Source organism: Pituophis catenifer, unplaced genomic scaffold, assembly GCF_029215685.1.
Source record: "Pituophis catenifer annectens isolate HBS135680 unplaced genomic scaffold, rPitCat1.0.hap2 SCAF_4, whole genome shotgun sequence".
Lineage (NCBI taxonomy): Eukaryota > Metazoa > Chordata > Lepidosauria > Squamata > Colubridae > Pituophis > Pituophis catenifer.
Window position 1 is genome coordinate 96,146,750 of NW_027256884.1, and position 23,979 is coordinate 96,170,728.

At 37.7% G+C, this 23,979-nt stretch overlaps 1 protein-coding gene across 1 annotated transcript in view; it reads left to right on the forward strand.

The window, feature by feature from the left end:
• Window positions 1-19,818: 19,818 nt before the first annotated feature.
• Window positions 19,819-23,979, forward strand: part of CD47 (CD47 molecule) — a 66,611-nt gene continuing 62,450 nt past the window's right edge. Inside the window, exon 1 of the mRNA XM_070943766.1 lies at window positions 19,819-19,943. Coding sequence (XP_070799867.1) covers window positions 19,895-19,943 — 49 coding nt within the window. The 5' untranslated portion in view covers window positions 19,819-19,894. The remainder of the gene's footprint in view (window positions 19,944-23,979) is intronic.

The following is a 23,979-nucleotide window of genomic DNA, read 5'->3' on the forward strand; positions in this document are numbered from 1 at the left end:
TCCATCATAATCAAAGCCTCATTTTGGGGGGGGGATGGGTGGGTATATACATGCCATAAAAGGGGAAGGTCTTCCAACCTATTGCCAAACTGCCATCCTGACTTTCTTGAAATCCCACACTCTGCCACCTCAATAGATACAACTGCTGCTTTTACTGAATTCAGTTGTTGAAGATTATGTATGTTTAATATACTCCATATATTCAACATTTGAATATACTTCAAATGTTTAAGTACTGCTCCTTTTTGATTTGATAATGAAACAAGTATTAGATTACCAGAACAATTTGAAACAAATGACAGTGCTAACATAATTACTGTTACTGCTACTCCTAATTTTAATGTTAATATAGGGCAACTTTTAGGGACTCCTTGCAAGGTAGTTTATATAACCATAACACATTTATTTGACATATTTTAGTCTGTTCAGACACAAGAATTATTTAATTTTATGAAACATGGGAAACAAGCATCCTTAATTAATGGAGGGCAGTCTTTCAGAGTTTGGCCACATGTACTGTTGAAAGTTGCTTTTTGCAACGAAACCTGTAGGATTTACCGTAGAAAATTACAGATGAACCACAAGTAGACTGCCAAGAACATAAATCAATCAAAGGACTTTGGGTTGGGACAAGAGTAAAATGAAATGTAAAGAAATAATTAAAAGGATTTAAAATTAATTTAAAGCAAGGAACCTATTAAGAGTTTGAACTACAAAAATCTAAAATGGATTAAGAGATCAGTTTCATTTGGAATATTGTTTATTTTAAAATGCTTAATTAAACAAATTAAGTATCTTTGTGGGAATATCTTTTTATATTTTTAAGAAAGTAAATTGCACCTAAAACAAATTGCATACTTCTGGACAGATGGTTTTATTTTTCTCTTACACCCATCTTTTATTTTGCATGTCCTTAACCTCACTTGTTTTAACAATGTTTTTAGATACCTTTAATCCTCTGAAGCTAACTCCATAGTCTGTCTGGAACTTCTAAATGGAAAAGTGATATTGCTACATGTTATCCATATTATTTCTAGATGAGCCCATAAGTTTACTCATCTTCCATTGTATTTAATATAGTTATTAAACCTCCCTCTGTGAAGGAGATGGGCACTTCTTAAATATGATAAATAAATATGTAAATATTCATAGGTAAATGAACATAAATTCACAATTGTGAAAGATTAAAATACTGTATATCCTTCTACTTTCAGCCAAATAATTCAAATTTTGCATCTTTGAATAAAATTCATTTTAATAAAAATCTGATAACTCTGGTTAAACAATGTAATTATTATATAATATCTGATGAATATTAATCTTACACTTCAGATGAAGTCTAAGGATTACTAATCTCAAATCTGGAAAGAATAATGTTTTTTGTTTTGGTAAATCACGAACAATTAAAATGTTTTAATCAAGTCATATGGATCGTATACTTTTGATCATTATCACCACAAATCTATCTCTGTTTGTCCTAATGTTGCTTGGCAAAAATGTCAGCCCTTTGGATAAATGAATGGCTATTATATGAATACTTTGATTGATTGTTTTGATTCATTATGTGCCAACAAGTTCCAAGAATGTTTTCTTGCAAGACAGCCCCCCCCAAACACAAACAGCAAAATATTTATACTATATAACTATTTCTAAATTTCATAAGGCATTAACTTAGGCATTAACTTTAGCACATTGTAATGCTTTGCCCACTGCAGTTCTGGAGGACTGATATAAAAAAGTTCCATATGAGCTGAAACTGTGCACCTGTGGACAAGGGGCCATTGAAACCACAGCTCATATCCTGTTATATTGCCTGCTCTATCAGGACTCAAGATCCCAGAAACTCTGATCGTTTTTATGTTAAATTATTATTGTTGGATCAGTATGATTCAGTTTCTCTAAACATAGTTGAGTTTTGTTACGCTTTCTGTAAAATTAAGCAGATTTTGGTCACCCATTGATTTCACCATCAATTGTAATATATTATTATGGCTTGTTCTGTTCGATTCTGTTCAGTTTTGTTTTATTTTTATGTTTAATTTTTTGTTCGGTCTGTGACCATAATAAAGTTTGAATTAAGTTGTTCTCAACTCCTAATGACCACATGGATAGACTTTCTTTATGATGATCTGTCCTTAACTTGATCCTTCAGGTTTTCCAATGGAGCACTCATTGCCACTGTAATTGAGTCCATTCACCATGTTGCTGGTTGTCCTCTTCTTCTCTTTCCTTCTACCTTTTCCAGCATTAGAGGGGTTTTTTCCCCATAGAGCTAATAATCATTAGCTGGACTGATTTATTTGATGACCCATTTGTTTGTTTATTTGGCTGTCCATGGTATTTTCTGGAGTTTTCTCTAACACCTGCATTAACATTTCCTACATTACCCCAAAAGGCCACATTGATATCTTCATTATAAATTCTGAGGCTGGTTCTTTTACCTGTTGTCATTATATTTTGTACTTGCTGCCTTCACATTTAATAAAAGTTTCATTTTTTTTCATTGCACTCCTTGGTTTTTACAATTAGAGCTTGCAGATTCTTTGCATTGTTGACTATGAGGATAGTTTCATCAAAACAATGCAGGTTACTGATGTTTCTTTCTTCAATTTTAAAACCACAGACAGTTCTTGTTTAGCAGCTGCATCATTTGCCAACTGTTTGAAATTACAGTGGTGATGAAAAAGTAAGTTTATGATCAATTCTCACATTTATGCCCTATGCAGGTCTACAGAGCAAAGAAAATCCAAAAATCAGAAAAGGCAGCTGTGGTTTCACTTAGTGATCACTTTGCTTAACTACTGAGTTGCTGGTCCAAATTATGTTTACTAAATGAGGACTACCTGTATGCTTATCTTCATCCAATCCAGTTTCCTTTAATATATATTTAGTATATATATTGAATAATAAAGAGAAATCATACAGCCCACTACACTCTTTTTCCAACCTGGTTTATTTTCTTATGCTCTGTCCATATTTTGATTTCCTGACCTGTATATAGGTTTTACTTGAAGACAATAAAGTATTTGTGATTCCCATTATCTACAGCTTGACATGCTCAATACAATTGAATGCATTTCTACAAACAATGAAACATATAATGACTTCTTTTTAATATTCTTTGGATTTTTCACATGTTCAGCAGGCATCAGCAATAATGTCCCATGTTCCCTAGCCTTTTCAAAAGCCATCTTGAATATATCTGGCATCTCCCTTTCCATGTAGGACTCTAATCTGTGTTGAACAATACTATGCATTATTTTGCTAAATTAAGAATATTGTACAATAATTTGTACATTCTGATAAGTCTTCTTTTTCTACATTGGAATGTTGATTGTCTTCTTCCAATCTATTGACCACTGTGTCATTATCCGGATTTGCCAATACAGGTTGGTAATTATCCTTCTTGGTTCTTCTACTGTTTGCCACATTTCTGCAGATATTCCACCAGTTCATGTAGCTTTCTAACTTCGTTAGCAATGGAGTGCTGATATAATTATATTTTCTAGTACTAAAGGTTTTTGTAAGCAGGGAATATCTTCTAAGGTGTGTTAGATATTGTATTGTTACTGTACAGTATTTCAGGATACACCTGCCATCTTTCTTTGCTCTTTGATTCAATTATCATCGCTGGTATACTTTCTAATCTGAGGTTGAAACTTCCTTCTGAGTTTCCAGAGATCTTTTGGAAGTCTTCCCTTATTTTTCCAATGTTGTTTCCATTGTCAATGTCTTTACAAATGTTGTAATACCAGCCTGTTCTAACTCTTTGAAACTTTTTGGTAAGTTAAGATTTTTGTCTTTCTTTGGCTTCTCTTTTATTCTTGACAATTTTCAATTTTATTTCTTAGCAATTGGTTGGAAAAATTAATTTCCCCCCAGCAAGAACACCTAAAAGTAGTAATGTTGATTTGCTGGTTTTCTGGATTATCATTGGGAGATAGACACCATATGCCCAAGATACTTCACAATTTTTAAAAATAAATGCAACATTGCATTACATCTAAAAGGACTAGCAAATTTATGCCCAAAATCCAGATATAAATTTGCCCGAGTAGCAATGTGCCCTAGCAAAGCAGACACTAAAAAGAAGTGGTTGTTTGCCAATCAATCCTTTCTGAGACACAGCATATTGGTAAAGATGGAGACAACCACCTTATGCTAACCACATACTTCTTAAAAGTAAGAACAAGAAAAACTCTAATTTTATGGCAACAGATCATTGGCCCTAATGAGCTTCCACATTAGTGACTGCTGATTTAAAAAGACCTCCTGGAGATGCAAGTAATTTGTGAGTCAATCCTCATACTGTTTAAACAGACAATTCAAATGGTAAATAATTAGTAATGCATCTGTATGAGCTCATTTGTAGATGCTGACAAACATTGTCAGTCACATTGATTGCCATACACTAAATAAATAAATAAGTCACATTGATCTATCACATAATGATTTATGGTACTATCGTATATAAAACTACTTCATACGAGGCCCCCATTAATTTTAATGGATCTTAGTCTTAAGTAGGTGGGCAATTGTAATTCTGTGCACACTAATCTGAGTCAGCTCCACCGAAAACAATTTCCTTCTTGTGAAAGGGGCTGCATAGAAGAAGTGTGCAACTCCTTAGAACCAATGGCTGCAGGTGGAATTTGCAACATACAAGAAGATTCTGTCACATTAAAATCAGGTAATGATCTTGATGGTATAACTGATGGATTTAATTCATTCCACTGTCATTTTAAATCCCATCACTGAGGGAAAGAAATGACCATTTCCAAGTGAATGGAAGTAAACAATTCAAATATTGCTGGTGTGAATGATGATTTGTAACAATAAAATCTACATGTATAACATGAGCAATTGGGTCTTGTAAATAGTGACTATAAAAAAGAAACATGGTAATCCTATATGCTTAATCTATAAAATCTAATCAATATATTATTATTATTAATTATATATTTTGCTGGATCTTTCATTATCAGCTATGGTCTTCCAAATATTAACCAATATTCAATTTTACCTCTTTATAGTATGTTGTTAAACTGTTTGGCAATAAATGGGTGTAGACCAGGGGTGAATTTTACTTACCTTCCCTACCAGTTCACCAATGTGCGCATGCTGTCATCTGCATCTTCTGTGCATGCGCAGACTTAAATGTCACAAAAAAGTTATGTCATGTCGTCCGCATAGGTGGGCGGAGCCTCCTGCCGCCGCCGCTACTGGTTTGCCTGAGCCAGATAGAACTGACTGGATTTCACCCCGGTGTAGACCAGTCAGATATCTCAACCAAAAAGTTCCTCTTCAGTTGGTGCTGACCAATTCTGATCTTCCTTGTTCCTTTCTCTACCATTTTGGCTATATTACAAGTTTTTTCATTGCAGGTTCTTTTTTATAATTATCTACCTACTTTATCCAATCTGCATTCTTGTATTTCTTTGGGTTTTTCCACAACTGCACTGTTTTTCTTCTTTATCGCTTGTTGATTGGCTAATTGCAGTTTCTCCATGGATGTATTAGTAGAAACATTTCTGATTCAACTGAAATTGAAGATATTGTCAAACTCATGGCCCACGGGCCAGATGCATCATGCGCTTGGCCACGCCCACACCCGGTTTAGTGAAGGAGAAAAAAGTCACATGACAATGCTGTGACAACGCGAGTTTGACACCCCTGCTCTACAGTATGGTCTGTGATTTTTAAAGTCACCTTCTAGAAAGATGGAAGCAGCATGGGAGAGGAACAGCAAATCCTGTGGTATGGAATTGCCTCCAAATTGACAACACCGTAATAGCTTTTGAAGGGGCTGTGATGGGCACAACCAAGGCTTTGGGGGGAAGGCAGCAATTGGCAATAAAGATTCAGCTTATGTACTGTCCATTAATTACACAAATCATGTGGAGATATACTAGCAAGCAGGTTGATGTTAAGTTTAGAAAAACAGAAAGAAATTAAATAAAACAAAATCATCAAAATGTTTTTGTCTTTCAGATCCACATAACCATCCATCATGCAATCTGACAGTATTTGTATTTGTAACATTTGTAAATGTTATAAAAGCTCATCAGATGAACTAAATATGTTGGTCCATCAGACAAAAAGACTAAGCCAGTTGTTAATTCTGTACTCCTATTCCTTTAAAAATATTGTTTAAAACATGAAAACTGGCAAAAGCTACACACTTAAATCACTTCCTATTAAAATTCATTCTTGTGGAGCGGAATGCTTTGTTGTTTTGGAAGATACTTAGCTACTCAAAAATGTTTGGTTCAGAAAAAGAACAATTTTTGATTAAAAGTAAATAGAAAACAGCTTTATCAATTTCCTTACTTTTAGGAATAGATTCAGACTTTCAGAAAGTCTTGTTAAATTACCTTGTTAAGTAATTTATCAAGGACTTAGAGAACAATTACATTTAAATTATTATTATTTGTAGCATTTAATATATACTGGGGAAAACTATACTGGACTGGTAGAATACATAGTTTTCACACCGAAGGAAATCAGATTCTGTCCATAGAATCTTCATGTATTTAATGAACCAAGTAACATAGTTAAACAACAAAGTGGAAAATTCATGCAATGTTTATTATCCATGACTTATGTGTGTAGTCTACCTCAGGAAGCTCAAGGCAGAATGCATGATTTTCCATTTTATCTCCACAACAAGCCTGGTCTTGTTATGTAGATATGATCTCAAGAATGAGACTAGCTGACAGTCACCCAGTAAGCTTCAATCAAGGTAGAGTTTCCCCATTCTTAATAAATGCTATTGCCTTCACAACTGATTCTCTTGATAATAAACATATCCTGTGTGCACTTGAATAAAGATTGGCTAAGCTAATTAAACTTATGTAGTACATTTAGTAATGCTATCTGATCTGCTTTCTTGTCATTACTATATAAAGTGCAATAGTGTGCAAAAGCCAATCTGAATTTAACAAACAGCATTCTTCTGAGCATTGACAATATGTACTGATTTTTCCATGCAAGTTTTTAACATGGACTGATATGGTTCTTTCATGCATCAGAGCATGAACTTGCAGTTATGCAAAGAGGCCCTTTATAATGTGTATTTTGCTTCCATTTCAGCCCAGCTTTAGCAACTCTAGAAAGTTGTGCCAGAATGTTGATAAGATCAATTATTTAAACATAGAGTAGAATGTGCATACTTTTGAAACGAATGCACTGTAGTTAGCTGACATCTGTGTCTGTATAACCATTAATTTACGGTGGTGGTTTCTGATCCAGAAAATAACAGACATGTAGAAACTTGCCTGAAAAAGTGGTTCGCCTTAGTTGAATCGTGGCACTAATGGATAAAATTATTGATGGAACAATGGCTCGTGTTATCATTAGCTCACTGATCCTACGTAGAATTTTAAAATCTAGATATTTCCTGCTTGGCATAAGCAACAATCATTTTTGTAAACTAACTTGGAGGAGGGGAAAATAGGAACACTCAGTTTTATTCCTCTATTTGAGTGAATCATGCCAAGCATTCTCAAACATTATCATCAATTAAACACCATGCCAAGAAGAGCTGGAGGAGGGAGAGGAGAGAAAGAAGACACCAAGTAACTAAGGCAACATTTTTTAAAAAGTCAGAAACAAGCACTTTTAGATACCAAAAAAAAAAAAAAAAACGTTTGAGAGAAGTGACTAAGCACAGGGAAATTTCATAATGAATCTGTGTTTGCCTAAATAAATATGACTAAGCATGCAAATGAGGCCGAGACAATATTTTGTATTTATTTTAAAAATTACAGCTAACTTAAACATGAAATGACAATAGAGCAGTTAATTTTAATCTATAGTAAGATTACTTATAATTTATTGCTGTTGTCAGGTCAGGAAGAGCAAAGATTCCAGGGTTATTATACTTCATGGTGTGCTCATAGTGATGAAGAAAAAACATCAGTGACAGCAGGAGATACTTCAGTGAATGGTACTGCTCCACTTGACTTTTTAAAATATTTCTAGATATTGTTTTTAATTAAAAGCATTATTTATTCTCAAGGATGCCCCTGGGCCTGATGTTTATAAGTGGAGGTAATTGCTTCGAAGATTTTGTATGGAAGTCTATTTACTTAGGAAAAAAGGGCGAGATTAACTAGAGAGCTTCTCCATTTCTTTTCTGATAAAATAATGATTATACATCTGGTATGGCAGTCATTTTGTCAGAGTTCCCACGAGATGCTCTCCAATTTTCTCATATGCCCATTGACCATTAAATTAGAAAACTGTCCAGATACGCACAGTATGTTCTAAAGACACCCAGAAAATCACACCAGAGTAGCAGAAGTTCACAGGAGGAAATACATGAAAGGAAGTCTCTTGTTTTAGTCATTGGACAGTTTAAATGAGAAGCTACCTAGCTAAACAGACCAGACTAGAACTGATAGTTTTGTAAAATGTCTAGGTACCAAATCTATTATTTTTCACAGTATGTCTGTGAAAAAGATTCAAAGGAATGCTGATCAATGTTGAAGAACTTAATGAGGCATTTCTTTTTGCAAAGTGAAAGGAGCCATGTTGTTTCCAAAGCTTGTAAAGGTGCTTTGAAGGTTGTTCCCAACTTTCTCTGTGTGTGTTTGCACCCTTGATCCTGTGATACCCTTTTCTCCTAGAAAGTAAACTTGAGTATAGTTCAATATAACAAGAAAGACTGATACACCGCACATATGATTTTTGGTTGTATCAAGTAAACATATAGCTTTCTAAATAACATTATCACTATAATCAGTACTATTCAAAATACCTGCATATAATTCTGGACATGCCCTTCTATTCACCTATTCTAAGTTTCTAACAAGACAAACTTAGAGAATTTAGGTATGAGAAACTGAAGCTCATGCAAAGAAAGGAAAATGAGAACTGAAAACTAAGATTTATGAGAGGACACTTCGAAAACTGAGTGTGTTTGATGTTTAAAAAAGATCACTGAAAAGGGATATGATCACATTTTCAAACACTTGAAACATGTTTCACTGAAGACCACGGCCTGTTCTTTATTGTCTCAAACACCAGTATTGTGGAATAATAGCCTTATGTTATAGGAAGGCAGATTATGTTAGGAAAAGCCTTCTAACAATAAGAACAGTTCAATATTGCAGCCAGTTACTAAGGGGAATAGTGAGCTTCTCTTTTCTACATGTCTTCAGGCAGAAGCTGGACAGCTGCCTGCCAGCAATGCCTTAATTTGGATTCCCTTACTGAGAAGGCTCAATGGTTTAAATGGCAAGTTATCTGATGCTGTGATTCAGAACAGCTCAGGCATGCTAGCTCTCTGTTCATGTATTTTTATGCCATTTATATTCCCTGTAACTTTTTCCAATGCCTTTGCTCAAAATATCCATTTTGATTGATCAAAAGTAAGCAAGCTAACCTGAGGTAAGTAACGAGGGCCACACAGAATTGGGACTGAAATTATTAATGTTGCTTCTCTTCTGATTAGGTTGGGAATGTTAGCTAGATGATTCTGATTGGTTTGCAAGAACTGGTTGTTAAATGTCTTCTGCTCTTTTCTGCTAAGCTTCTGCCTGAGAGGGATCACACTGGGTCCTGGTGCTGAGCCTTTGTGTATGATCCAAGCAATCCAAGGGCTGTCTTCAAGGCTTCTTCTGCTTATTGCAGGGAGAAGGTCCTTCATGATGGGAGGTCACGTGTAGTGTGCCTTAGAATAATGATCTTTTTACTAGGCTGCTGAAGAGCTTTCAATCTCTTCATACTTGTGTGGGTTGGACAGGGAAAAGAATAAGTACTAGAATCACTCTCCTGCGTTGGGGGTGGGGGAAGAAAAAGAACAGGAATGAACTGGCTTTGTTTAATGAGCATATGCCTGGGTGCTAAGGCAAAATATTATACTTTGGTTGCAAACAAAATCTGGAGAGGAAGGGAAGAAAAGAAGCTGGAACTGACTGTTGCCTAATTGAGATAAAACCCTTGACTAAGAAGTGATAACATATTTGATAGTTCATTGTAGGTGCATATACTATAAGAAGTATGATTATAAGATTCTTTTAACTATCTTCTCATTTCTGTTTTCTAAATGTTATTTTCATTTCTTTGTTCACTTCCCATATTCCTTCAGGATTGGAGTGGTTTTTAAACAACAATCCAAAAACTGTATACGGTATGTTAAATAAATAAATAAATAAAATTCAAAGAGTTACCAAAATATATTCTATTATCCTAAAGCAATAAACAAACAAATCCACATTATAGTTTGAGATAATGGATCACAGAGTGTACTGAATCACAATTTTACAAATTTATTTTAATCTAATGTACACTGAGAGCATATGCACCGAAGACAAATTTCTTGTGTGTCCAATCACATTTGGTCAATAAGGAATTCTATTCTATTCTATTCTATTCTATTCTATTCTATTCTATTCTATTCTATTCTATTCTATTCTATTCTATTCTATTCTATTCTATATGTTTAACTGATTCTAACGCCTAGTTCTGTGTGTACCAGCTATCTTAGTACTTTTTCATTTGCTCAGCAAGAACTATTTGACTTGTAAGATAATATCCAAAGGCTGGGGTGGTCAAATAAGACATTCAGAGAACCTAGGACACTGCTGAGACTTTGAATGAAATATAATCATTTAATTACATCTTAATTGAATGTGTACCATTCTGTTTCGTAATTTTAAAAAAAAAATCTAAAGCAATTGAAGCTTGGAATTATAGAATTTAAACATTAAAATATGTTATTTGGCTCACAAAAAGGCATACATTTTAGGCTTCACGCTGTTCAGCACGTGTTTATTGGACCATAGACATGGTTCTTGGTGCCATTATTATGACTGAGCTTGCTCAACACAGAAGGCTAAAATGTGGTAATGTAGTTTGTGGCTCAGTGTGTGGTAAAAACCTAGCCAGTATAATTAATTTATGGTTCAGTATGTGATGTAAAGCTAGGCAATTGGGTTAATTTTTGAGGAAAAAAATGGCTCAATAAGCCACACATTAACCTATCAGGGCATATACATTTGTAGAAATATCACTATCAGTTCCTGACACAGCTTACATGATGAACACCTTCTGTCTTAAACTTTTGTCTGATGTGTGCACCGCAACATAGAACAATGTGCTTGCAATAAGGGCCACACAGAGCTGTTGTTATTGCTGCTAATCCTAGAATTGTTCCCATCAAATAAAGTTCTCACACAGGCTATCTTCTATCATTCTAAATAACAAAGTATTGCATGAACCAGGATAAGCAAGTCTCGTAATAATTTTGAGTCTTATAGCAGCAGCTTAATGTTTTACTCCTCTTTGCTTTTTAATACTGTATCGGCATTTCTTATCTTCCTTTGTCTAGCACATTTCTGTTCAGAGCTTTCTCATGCTACACAAGAAGGAGACTTTGTCATTGTTCAAGGCCCATTTGGCCTGTCAGGCTGATACGTTTTCTCTCCTCTTTACAGATGGACAAGTTTCCCAGGGCAGGGACAGTACTATTGGAGTGCTGATATTTTTGAATGCAAATAAAGGGGAAGTTGTTTTGCTTTACAATGACCTCTATGGCAGAGAAATGCTACTAGCATTTGAAATGCTTCTTCCAGAATGTCTTTGCTCACTGTGTGAGAGAGCAGGGAAATAATCCAAAATACTTCTTCTTTAACATTATGCATATGTTAGCATGATAAAAAGAGGTGGAGTGGTTAAAAATTTATGGCAAAACTTTCTCTCTCTCTCTCTCTCTCTCTCTCTCTCTCTCTCTCTCTCTCTCTCTCTCTCTCTCTCTCTCTCTCTCTCTCTCTCTCTCTCTCTCTCTCTCTCACACACACACACACACACACACACACACACATGTCTCACAAGCACCTGCATACCTCTTGTTGTATATGGGATTCTTAGAGGCTCTGTATACTAAGAAACTCATCCATGCAGTCATTTACAATTGCATGCATGACTACAAAATTTTGTGCAGAGAAGAAAACAGCTGGAGGACATTTTGTGGTTAGGGATGCCAACATTCATCAAGAGAAAAATAAAGAGATTTGAATCAGCAAATCTTCCCTAAGCTGTAACTAGGCAAACATGAATTCACATGCACCCTTCACAGGCCTGATCCTTCCATCTGTTTCATTCAGGCTCTATATCTAGAATGTCAGAATGTCTCATAGTCTTCAATGGTGCTATCTGTGCAGCATCTTTTTGTAAAACTAGGATCTGAAGATGGACAATCACATGCAACATACTAGGTATAAAGAGGGTCATCCTGTTGGTAATATTGACTGTTCTAATACAGTAACAAGTGGTGGGTTGCCCCCGGTTCGGACTGGTTTGCAAGAACCGGTAGTAAAGCCAGCAGGAGGCCCCGCCCATCGCCCCGGATGTCGTCATCGGTGATCTGCGCATGCGAACCGGTAGTAAAGGTAAGTAGAACCCACCCCTGACAGTAACTATAAGTGTTCTTTAGTTCTTAAATTGTTATAGAATGCCTTCACATTGTGTGAATACATAACTGTTTATTACACTATTCACCTCTACTCTGTGACACACTTAGCTAACTGTTTCAAAAACAAGTGGTTCAGAAGTAGCATGAAAAATATTAGAAGTACAATGTTTATAATTGTGAGATATTTATTTTCTTTTTGACAGAAGCTACACAGGGAAGTAATAACTGGAAAACACTAAAATGCAGCTGTCTTTTGACTCACTTCTTCAGTGAGGCATTTGTAAAGCAGGCAAGCTGGCAGAAGACAAGAGCAGTAGAACATTTATTTCCCTCATTTTCTTTCAGCAGACTACCACCCAATTAAAACAATCTTAGACTCTTATAATTTGCTGGCGCCTGGCTTCTGATTTCTTAGATTTTTGAAACCACACTTTCCTACAACAAACTACGTTAGTTCCTTTGAAATCTCAGGCTAGACACAGGAATGTGCCTTTAAATTATTGCAGAGAATGGAAGACAGAGAGAAATTGCTAAGGAATAAAACTATGTACAAAAGGACCCAATAAAGTGTAACAGGAATGTGAATTTTAGGAAATAATGCTTACTTGGAATAAAAGTAATCACCAGGTTACAGTCATCCAGTGAAGCTGGCAATAAATTAAGAAATGAGAATATAAGTCAATCCTATATATAATGCTTTCTGATTGATGATACCTACTGCCAAAAAGTGTGGCCAATTTCTCCCTCTCATCTAGCTAAGATGACCTTAAAAAGAGAAGTATATCAATAACTCTTAATCATCTGGTCTCTGAACCTATGGTGTGGCAACCTGATTCAGCAGGTCTTTGCTGTAGTCTTAACAACTATTGCCCTTTTCTTCTACCTGAACAATATTTTAAAAATGTAATTTTTTTTCTTCACCTACTAAAACTGCTAATCTAATGTTTAATTCTACCTGAGTGACTAGGACCATTTTCAGTATTTTTTTTGAAGTCAAGCAGCTATTTAACTGCTATCTGTTGCTGTCTGTCAATTGCTAAGGCCCATTCTCAGGTGCTTTTATGTTATGAAGTATGTCTTGATTTCATGAGCATGTATGATATCTTCTCATCGATTTATGTGCTCCTCAAGAGAAAATCTTGTATAACAAAGAAGAACACAAGAAGAACACTTCCTTTTTATGATATTATCTTAGTTTCCGAGCCTTGGGGTTATTGTTTAAAATGTACTCATCTACAGTTCTTCACCTACAGCTGAATAAACCATAAATATCATTTACTTTCTTCCTTGAATAATGACATTTAAGAAGCCTTGCTGGCCTACATCTTGAGCGTTTCTAGCCCAGTATTGTTTTATCACGTGGGAAGTTCAAAAGTATGTTGATAGCATGCTCCCACTCATATTCCATAATAAATAGTATTGGGACCCAGTCTTCTATATCAGCAGCAGTATTTAGTCATCATAATTAGTAGTTGTTAGTATTTTCTTCCTTGAATTTGACTAATTTCCTTTTGAAGCCATCCAACATGATGGGTAGTATATACTTTGCAGTTGCAAAATTTAAATGTTAATTATGTGTTAGGTGAAGAGGTATTCTTCTATAAATTAGTATCACTGGATGATTCTGGATTGTAATAAACTGTATATGTGAGGGGGAGAGAGAGAAATAGAGAAATAGAGGGAACCCGCTTTATCCATTTTCTGATAGCAGGTGGGAACAAGCATGCAGATCTATCAGGTTTACTTATTGCTGAATTGTGAAGACTTTTTCACTTCTAACTGGTAGGGCAAGAGACTTCACAATTAAGCAATGGGTAAAACTAGTAGATCTGCATGCTTGTTCCAATTTGGTATAAGAAAATGGTTAAATGGATAACTATATATCTGAACATGAAAACTAACATAACCTAATACAAAATAAAACAAAGAAATGAAAAAAAAGTACAGAAAGGAGAAACAAAGACAAAACTTCTAATTTCCTTTGCAGCAAACATAACTACAAAGTTATGACTTACTGTTTTGACTATAAAAAAGCTCACTATCTTCTGTTAGCCATTTTTTCCCAATTATCAAAAGTGCAAATCTATGTGCATTTTTTTCTCTTTCATGCAAAAGTTTATGCAATATAGGATTTCTAATCAGCCATAAATAGATTCCCCCCCCCCTTTAACCAAGAAAGTCAATTTAGCCATCTCTGCAAATTTCATCATCCTCACCAACCATTCTTCTATGGTGGATAGTGTTGAATTTTTCTACTTCTGAGCACACTACCAATATTCTCATGGATATGTGAACATATTATCTGCAATAGTGCATACAGAGGAAATAGGTTTGTCATGCATATTTGATGGTGTATGCAAAGCTTTGGACATGTTTTAGTTTTATCATGTTAAAAACTGATTCCTAGATATGTAGGTAACTACCATGACTCTCCATGGTGCAGAGATTCCTCATTTTTTTCCAGTTATCTTTGCCATCATGATCTGTCACACATTGATTGATATTGCTCTATGTGCAAAGGAAATTTTAGACATGTATGTGCAGTTGTCCAAAGCTAGTAATGGAGCTTTGAAATTGTCCAAAGCTCCACTGTCAAAATGTTGAGTGTAATTATCAGATGCTGTGATTACGCATTCCTTTTAAGTTTAGTTCTATATTCATTGGATTGACTGAGCTGTGTTTCAGAGTTTCACAACAACCAGATGGAAATCAGTAACCAACTTCAGTATTATACAGAACAAATGCTGCTGTTAATACCATCTTTCCATAGTAGCTGTCACAATACAGCTTCACCCCCCTCCTCCTTTTGCAGAGAACTCAGCATGTATGTTACACATCTGCTTTCCTACGCAGCACACCCTCTTGAGAGGCAGCATCCATAACTGGTTGTGTGTGCGTGCCATGGCTGCTTCTAGCGGAGTGTGGGTGTATTAGGCAGCCGGGAGTGGGTGTACTCGGAGAGCTGCCTTGGCAGCCAAAAGATGAGTGGGTGTGCTGCAGCTGCAGCGATCTGGACTCAGCAGCGCAGAGGTAGCATTGCACAGTCATTGCACATTCAGACACTGTGCACCTGAATGCAAGGCCAGTATTGCCAGAAAGAAGCCAGCCTGTGTTTCAGTCTATTCAGTTATTATCTAGAGAACTGAATCAAGAATTTCTCCCTTTGTATATTCCCTGAGCTTCAGTTAGGTTTCTGTTGGCTATAAATGAGTGCCTTTTGACTCCCTCTGCGGAGAGGAGACTAGCTGGGTATTGTATCTGCCTCCACCCTTCTGAAAGCTTTACCCTTTCTATTTGATTTCTTTTCCACAGCCAGCTGGATTGAAATGCTATAGGAAATCCTGATTACTGGCAGATTTCTGACTGTGTTATGGCTTTTCAGGTAGAAAGTATATTTTGTCTAGGGTCAAGGTGCAGAAGGATTCAAAGCATTTACTAGATGGGAAGAGAGAATAGAATATTCCTTCACAGACAGATACATACACACACATACACACATCATCATCAAATTGTATGCTAAGAGTTATATTGAAAATGAGTTCTAACACATCAGGCTGGACTCAACCCTGAAACTAGTCTTTATTTCTACAACAAAGAAGTCCTTTCAAGTAGATGAAATATTCTATTCTCTCACTGAACATAGTCAATCTTGCTTCCTTAGCAATTAATTGTTGCTTTTAGGAAGATTTTTTTAAAAAACTAACAGCTATAGTTTTATCGTCTTATTCCTTTATGCACATCTTTGCTGGAATATATTTACATTTATCTCACTTAGGTACACTTCTATACATCAGAAAGCTCCACTGGACTTAATTTTCAGTCACAACACATAGCCCACTTTTGCAAATGCGCCAGGCTGCCAGCAGAACTCAAACACTTATGTGAATATTCCCACTTAACCTTCTTCAAGCAGAAAAACAATGAAATGGTACTTATTTTATCTTATTTCCAAACGTAATGGTTTGTTTTGGCAATAATTAAAAATGGCAGCTTATAGACAGAAAATATTTTGTCGCATAAGCTTTTGTAAATACTGCAACTTCAACAAACGCATGATTATCCTTAGCTAGAGAAAACTGCTCTTCATGAATGCAATTAAGTAGACTACTGGTCACAAAAGCTTAGACTATAAAAAAAAATTCACAGAAGAAGTCACAGATTTTTGTCTGAAGCTATAGATTTATTTATACAACATTTACCCAGCCTAACGTATTGGGGAAGAAAATTAAGTCAATATTTTTGGCCAGGTGTTTTAACAAACTTTATTTTAATTAGAAAACAGAGCAAATTGCTAATGGATAGGAACACAGTGGTTTCTCAATTTGATAAAGTCCTCCTAAATTCAAATGTTTGATGCTGTATTTAGGATTTATTTAGCAAATTTATTATCCTTAATTATATTGTGTTCTGTCTTATCAATGTACACACCTTACTTCTATCATCTTCAATTGACCTTGCTCTGCCTCATGTAACACAGTACATTCTTTGATGCAGAAGCATCTTGTGAGATAAAAAAACAAAACAAAACCTAGGCTCTGAACACAGCCATTCATGTCTTTGTTATCTCCTGTTTAGATTATTGTAAATTGCTCTACATGGGGCTGCCCTTGAAGATCAATCAGAACCTTCAGCTGGCCAGAACACTCTGCTACACATACTCACAAGCTAGTATAGCATCTGTATTGTCATATCACTGCTGCAGAAGCTGCACTACTTGATAGCATGTTTATGAGTGCAATTGAAGGTGCTGGTTGCTACTTTTAAAGGCCTATATTGCTTGGGACCAGGGTATCCAAGACATTCCCTTTATAAAATAGTTTCAGAACTATTGAACCACATGGCCCAATAGCCTCTACTAAAAGTTTTCATCTATTAGGAGATATGGCAAGAGAAGATGACAACATCAGGTGTTCTCAAGGGCAGATTTCTTCCTATGGAACAGCTTGCCCCCTTAGGTGACTATCAACCCCCATCCTTATGGCATTCTGGCAGCTAGTAAAACCCTGGCTTTTCCAGAATGCCTTTGGTAACTGACAATAAAGCCACAATTTATTCTTTGTGTGCGACTTAGTGCATGCATGCATGAATGTTTATTATTTCTTGTTATAATTTATTATTGAAAAATTTAAATGTATTTTATTCTTAATATTTTAATATTTAACTGCCTAGAGTCCATAAGGATTAAGGCGGTAGCTAAATTGCATGAATAAATAGATTGTTCCCAGGTGTAAAAAAAATATCCCTCTAGTATAAGGAAGCTATTTACAAGACAATGTGGCATTATTTGAACATAAAAACAGGTCTGGTCTAGTTCATTTGCAAATTATTCATATTACTTTTTGAAAATGTAAAAGGGGAAGAGAAACACATATGTTAATATGAGTTCCTAGAAAAAAGTGTGAGATATGAATGCCATTAATAAACTTACTCTCATGTTAGGCATCAGTTTTCAATTAAATATTTGTCCCTGTCCTGAGATAAGACAATTAAATTCCAAAATTAGGGAAGAGTCCCACAATCAATGAAAAAAAAAATGAAGCTGAAAGTAGATTGGATATTTCAGCAAGACAATGATCTGAAACATATCTTCAATTTAACCATGAAGTAATTTCATGAAGGAAATATGATGTCGTGGAATAACATTCACAATCCCCAGACTTGGATTGTGTGAAAATTTGTGTGGAGTTCTGAAACAAAGTTTATGTAAAGAGACGTAAGAATATTTCCAAGTTAGAAGAGTTCTGCAAGGAAAAGTAGAGGAAAAATTTTTTAAAGCAAAAATAGGCTGTCAGTTGTCTACAGGAATGCTCACATGTTTTTTTTTCTGGCAAAGGAGTTATTACTAAGTCATGACTGAAAGGATATCCAAATATATGCACCTGTGACACTCATTGTTTAAACAAAGATACAATTTGGTACATCTTTGAGATATTGCCTATTAATCCTGAATTTCTCCAAAGCCACCAAAAAATATTCCAGTCTGGAGAATTTAGAGAAGAAATGATTTCCCATATTTACCTAGCATTCTTCAAACAAAAAAGATATTTAAAAAAATCCAGGATATTCTGGGTTAAAAAGGAGATAAGGTTGCCTCTAGATTCTGTTGAAACTGGATTACTTAATTTGTCTTTATTTATATGCTATGATTTCAACGTGCAGTTGCTGAAAAACCCCTTTGGCTTATTATTAACATTGCCACTAATAATCACTCTTGATGAAGGAAACATCAAGAACGATTGTCTGAAAGATGGCCAATTCTCTCCACATGTCTGAGTGGAAGTCCTAATATGATGACAGCATGTTATTTATTATATAGCAGCATATTGAAAAGGCTGTAGAAAGGCCATATTTATTTCAGTTATTCTAAATTAATTTACTTGAGATTCATCTAATGTGATTTATAGTTGAATTTAAAACGCCAGCTTCTATCATGGTTATATGGGTTTTAATTTCAAATGTTCCTAAAGCATGATGCATTTACACTTTATGAAAAAATAATAGGCACCAGCACAGCGAGGACAGGGGGACTGAAAAGACACCAGCAAAAAAAAAAAAAAATCAAAAAAAAAATCTCCTATTTAAATTCCCTGGTGTAGCAACCTCAGATGAGACCAGGAAACTCATATATGTCTTATTTATAGCTACTGCTTTTCCTGCAACTGTGCGTGTTTAAAGGCTGCAAAGACTTTACTTCATAACACCGCCTTATTTTAAGGCTGAGCGGAAACACTCATGGAAGATTGCTGTAAAGATTTCACTGGGAGTTTTAGCTTCGGGCTCCGCCGGAGCCTCAGGACCAGTCTGCTGCGCCATCTCAGACTTGCACATACTGTACAGAACATAAGATGGGCGAAGAGTTCTCTTTGGCGGCGTCGGCTTTCCCTGACGATCGCAAGCTTCACTATGACGCAGAGTTCCTCCTTTGTCACGCCAAGAGCCCGGCGTTCATTTCCAAGTCTGCGCAATTCCTGCGTCGCTAGAAGACACGGGAGCAGCCGAAAACGTCGCCTCGCCAGGTTGGAAACTTTCGGTGGGCGATTTCAAGGTCTTCTAAAGGGCTGCGGCGATTCTCGAGGACCGCCGTAGCTCCTCCCTGGGTTTACCGCGGACCAAGCTGGAAAAGGGGGAGAACCTGCAGGTCTTTCTCCGGCTCTTCACGAAAGAAAGCCCACCTGCTCTCAAGTTGTAGCGCGCAGCATCAGTCCGGCAGCCGGTTACGGAGGGGGCCGTTCTTCCACCTACGCCTTCGTCTCCCCTCCTGCGGCGGAGAGCGAAAGCGAAAGCCGGGTGTGGCTCCGCCCCGCTTGCTGCGGCTGGAGGGAACCGTCGAAGCTTGACAGGCTGCGGGCTGGGCGGCTCCGGCTCCGCGATCCTGATCTCCTCCTCTTCCTCCCCCCGCTACAAGTCTTTCCCTTGGCCTGCGAGAGAATCGTCGCGGCAAGAAAGCGGATTGCCCTCCCTTACGCCAGCCTGGACATGTGGATGTTATGCGTGTGGTGGGTGCTGCTGGGCACTCTGGGCGCCGGTGAGTGTCGGTTCTCCCTTCTTTTGCTGCTCTCGCCCTCGGCGGCGCTGTTCCCGCTCCAATTGCTGAACCCCTCGCTTTTCTCTCCCGGCCTTTCGCCTCCTTCCGAGTCCAAAAGGGGAAAAAAAAGCTAGCCGATAACCCCGCGCTTTTTGCTCCGTGGCGGTTTTGGAGTTCCTTTCCCCGTTTCTGCTTGGCCGTGTCCTGAAGCCCCCCGGGGGGGAGCTGGGTTGTCTTTGGGGCTCCAAGGACGGTAGAGTATGGCTCTTTAAAAAAAAAATAAAAAAAAATAGCGGAAGGGAGAGAAGCTGCCTCCCCCCCCACATACTCCTCCCCCGCTCCCAAACCCCCGGGGGCTGGTGAGACTTTGGCTCTCCGTCCTATCCACTGACTGCGCCACGAAGCTGAGGCTTTGGGGTTTGTTTGGCTGGAGTGTGCCACCACACGTCCTCTCCTCTCCTCTCCGCTCCCTCCCCGTTCCCCCGAGCGAACCCAATTATTTCGACAGGCGTAGGGGTGCTGAGCTCTGGGATTGGCTACCTCTTTTAACGCCTGATGCTTCCCATACGCTTCGCTTCAGGAGTCCTGCTGCTCCGAATGTGCGGTGGCAGAAGTGACAGCAGGCTGGCGGGTGTATGCGTGTGTTTGTGTGTGTGTGTGTGGGGGGGGAGAGGTGGGGGTTGTTGAATGTGACTCCGGCGTTCGCCCTGCTTCGGAATATGGCGAAGACCTTTCTGGGTGCCGCTTTCTCACCTTCTGGTTGGTTTGGTTTGCGAAACAGTTCTGGTTTCCCCCATTCCCTCCTTCCGGTTAATGGTTACTGTTGATGGCTGCTGCCCTTGGAAGAACCCAGCTAAAGGATTGTGACAGTTGTAGAAGCCACCGCTTCTTTTTGACGTTAAAACTTCGGAGCACGTGTGCACAGCAACTTCCCACGCTCTCCGATTTACATGTAGCAAAGGGAGAGGAACCTGGCCCGTGAAAGTAACCAGTATTTCGTTTCACCTGGGTCACTGCTATATATATATTGTGGGAAAGACAGCAGAAAGGCTGAATAATCTAGTTCAGGCTTGCAGTATTGCATGTACCAAACAGCATTTCCCAGCAACACAGGATGCGACTAATGTAAATCCCCAAACCTTGTCATGGACAGATTTCGAGATTAAATGAATCATACAGAGTGACAACATTGCGCTAGCATACTTTTAATCAGATTGTTAATGAAGAATTTTGTTGCAAGCAGATTGTTGAGTTGTACAGGGATTATGAAAGCTCAAGTTATGCATTTCACACAGCTCTTCTGTAGAAAAGGAGATAATAAATTATCTTTGACACCTTCCGGCTTTTTGAGAATAACTAAAATTGGTAAGCGTTCTGGGATAATTTTAACATTTATCTTTAAAGATTTATTGACAACTTGGCTTCATTTATTGGACAAATAGGTTTCAGATTCCCAAGGCAAACTCGAAAAATTGTATTTCTATCATTTGGAAATGCCAATGAGCCTTTTTTCTTCTAATGAAAGGCTACCACCAGATTGTCACCTTAGGAATTGATCTCCTGAGCTTGGTACTCCTGTCAGATATGTTGAACACAGCTAAGACTACAGTAGTTTGACCATGGAACCAGTAAATCAGTAGGGTGGTGATCTCTACTAGATATATTCAAGCAGAGTCTATTGAGCTATTTCTCTGGGTTACCTTAATTTGAGTTTTTGGTCTGAATAGGGGATTGGACTTGCTGCTGAAATGGGTATACAGGTAGTATACACCTTGTTTCCATTGATTTATGACCACAGTTGAGCCCAAAATTTCCATTGCTAAGCAAGACATGCATAAGATGAGTTTTGCCCCATTTTATGACCTTTCTGTCCTCAGTTGTTAAGTGAATTGCTGCAGTAGTTAAGTTAGTAACATAGTTGTTAAGTGAATCTGGTGCCCCCATTGACTTTGCTTGTCAGAAGATAGCAAAAAGTGATCACATGACCCCAGGACACTGCAACTGTCATAAATTCATCCCTGTTACCAAGCATCTGAGTTTTGATCACGTTACCATGGGGATGCAGCAACAATGGTCATAAGGGTGAAAATGGTCATAAGTCACTTTTTTTAGTGCTGAATGGTCACTAAACAAATGGTTGTAAGTCAAGGACTACCGGTACCAATTCTATAACTTTACAGTTTCCAAAGTCTCCAAGCAGAACTAATTGTGATAATGGGACAAGTACAATTGTCCAGTACAATTGGAAAGCACCAGGTGCTGCATGATGCTTCCTCAGGTTCTTGTAGATATTAAGATAATTAGATAATTCATATAATTAATTTCTCCTCTAGCCTCTTATTATTTTGACTGTTTTCCTCTGGACATGTTCTGCCTGTTTAATGTTCTTCTTGAATTGCAGGTTCAGCCAGGATCACATTTAATTAGTTATGCAGCTGCATTACACTATTGGCTCATATTATGCCCAGAACCTTTTTGCATGGCCAAGTATTACATCTCTCTCATTCTATTCCCATGCATTTTATTTTTCTTGTACAAATTTAGGATATTGTATACTGTCCCTGTTGAGCTGAAATTTATTCTGTTATTTTGGGGCCTAAATTTCCAGCTTGTCAAACTTTTCTTGAACCTTATTAGTATCCTTTAAGTCAGATATGTTAAACACGTGGCCTTGGGTCAGATCAGGCCTGTGGTAGACCCAGAGTTGTCCCATGGGGCTGTCCCGGAGACAACAAGGGACCAGCCTGTGCCACCCTGGCCCCGGCCCACCCCAGCCACGTCTACCCAGTCGGCTGCAACAACCAGGCCATGCCCACCTCAACCCCTCAAGGGCAAACAAAATTCTGATTCTGTGATCCCGTTCCTCAGTGGTCGAGATTGACACCCCTGCTTTAAGGTATTATCTGCAAATTTGCAAATCATGTTTTCTGGCCATTCATGTCATTTATACATATATTAAGACAAGCCCTTAGATATATGGAGCCTGCCCATTATGCTGTAAGTCCTGATGTCATAAAGTGTGACAGATTAAGTCATGTGACTGACTTAATTTATGACTTTTTTGTGGGGGTGGTTTGCTATAGGGCAGTTTTGCCAAAAAACGGTAGTAAATGCTACTTTTCAGCAAAAATATAAAATGCAATCACCTGATCATGGGATGCACAAACAGCTGTAAGTGTGGGCCAATTGCCAAATGCCTAAGATGTGATCATGTGACCTTGGGGGGCAGACCTTGGAACTTCAGAACTGGGTAGTTAGTACTTCTGGGGAAGTCCATCATAATTTTGAACAGTCACTGAGCAACCAATTATAAGCTGAGGACTACCTATATACCAGTGTTGGCACTGAGTGCTGAAATGGGAGTGCATGTGCATGTGCTGGAAACCGGAAGAGCAGCCCCCCGATGCACATGTGCATGCTGGGAAGATGCATGCCAAAAACCGGAAGACCAGGTGGCCAGTGTGCATGCGCGTGTCCGAAACCAGAAGATCATCTTCCCGGTGCGCGCATGCGTTTGTGAAGACCAGCTGGTCGATGCACTGGAACCTGGAAGAGCAACGGCTGACAGCTCACGTGCCAGGAGATATGGTTCTGCATGCCACTTCCAGCACGCGTGCCATAGGTTCGCCATCACGGCTATATACCATACTTCACCCCAGCTTGACTTCATACAGGTAGTTCTCAACTTACAACTTACAACAGTTCATTTAGTGACTGTTCGTTACACCAGCATTGAAAAAAGTGACTTATGACAATTTTTCACAGTTACAAGTTTTGCAGCATCCCCATGGTCATGTGATCATAATTTAGATGTTTGGCAACTGGTTCATATTTATGATGATTGCTGTGTCCCAGTGTCATGTGATCACTTTTTGTGACCTCCTGACAAGAAAAGTCAATGGGGAGACCATATTCACTTAACAATCGGGTTACTAACTTACAACTGCAGTGTTACACTGTGCAAGAAATGTCGTAAAATGGGGCAAAATTCACAACAGATGTCCCACTTAACAACATAATTTTGAGGCTCAATTGT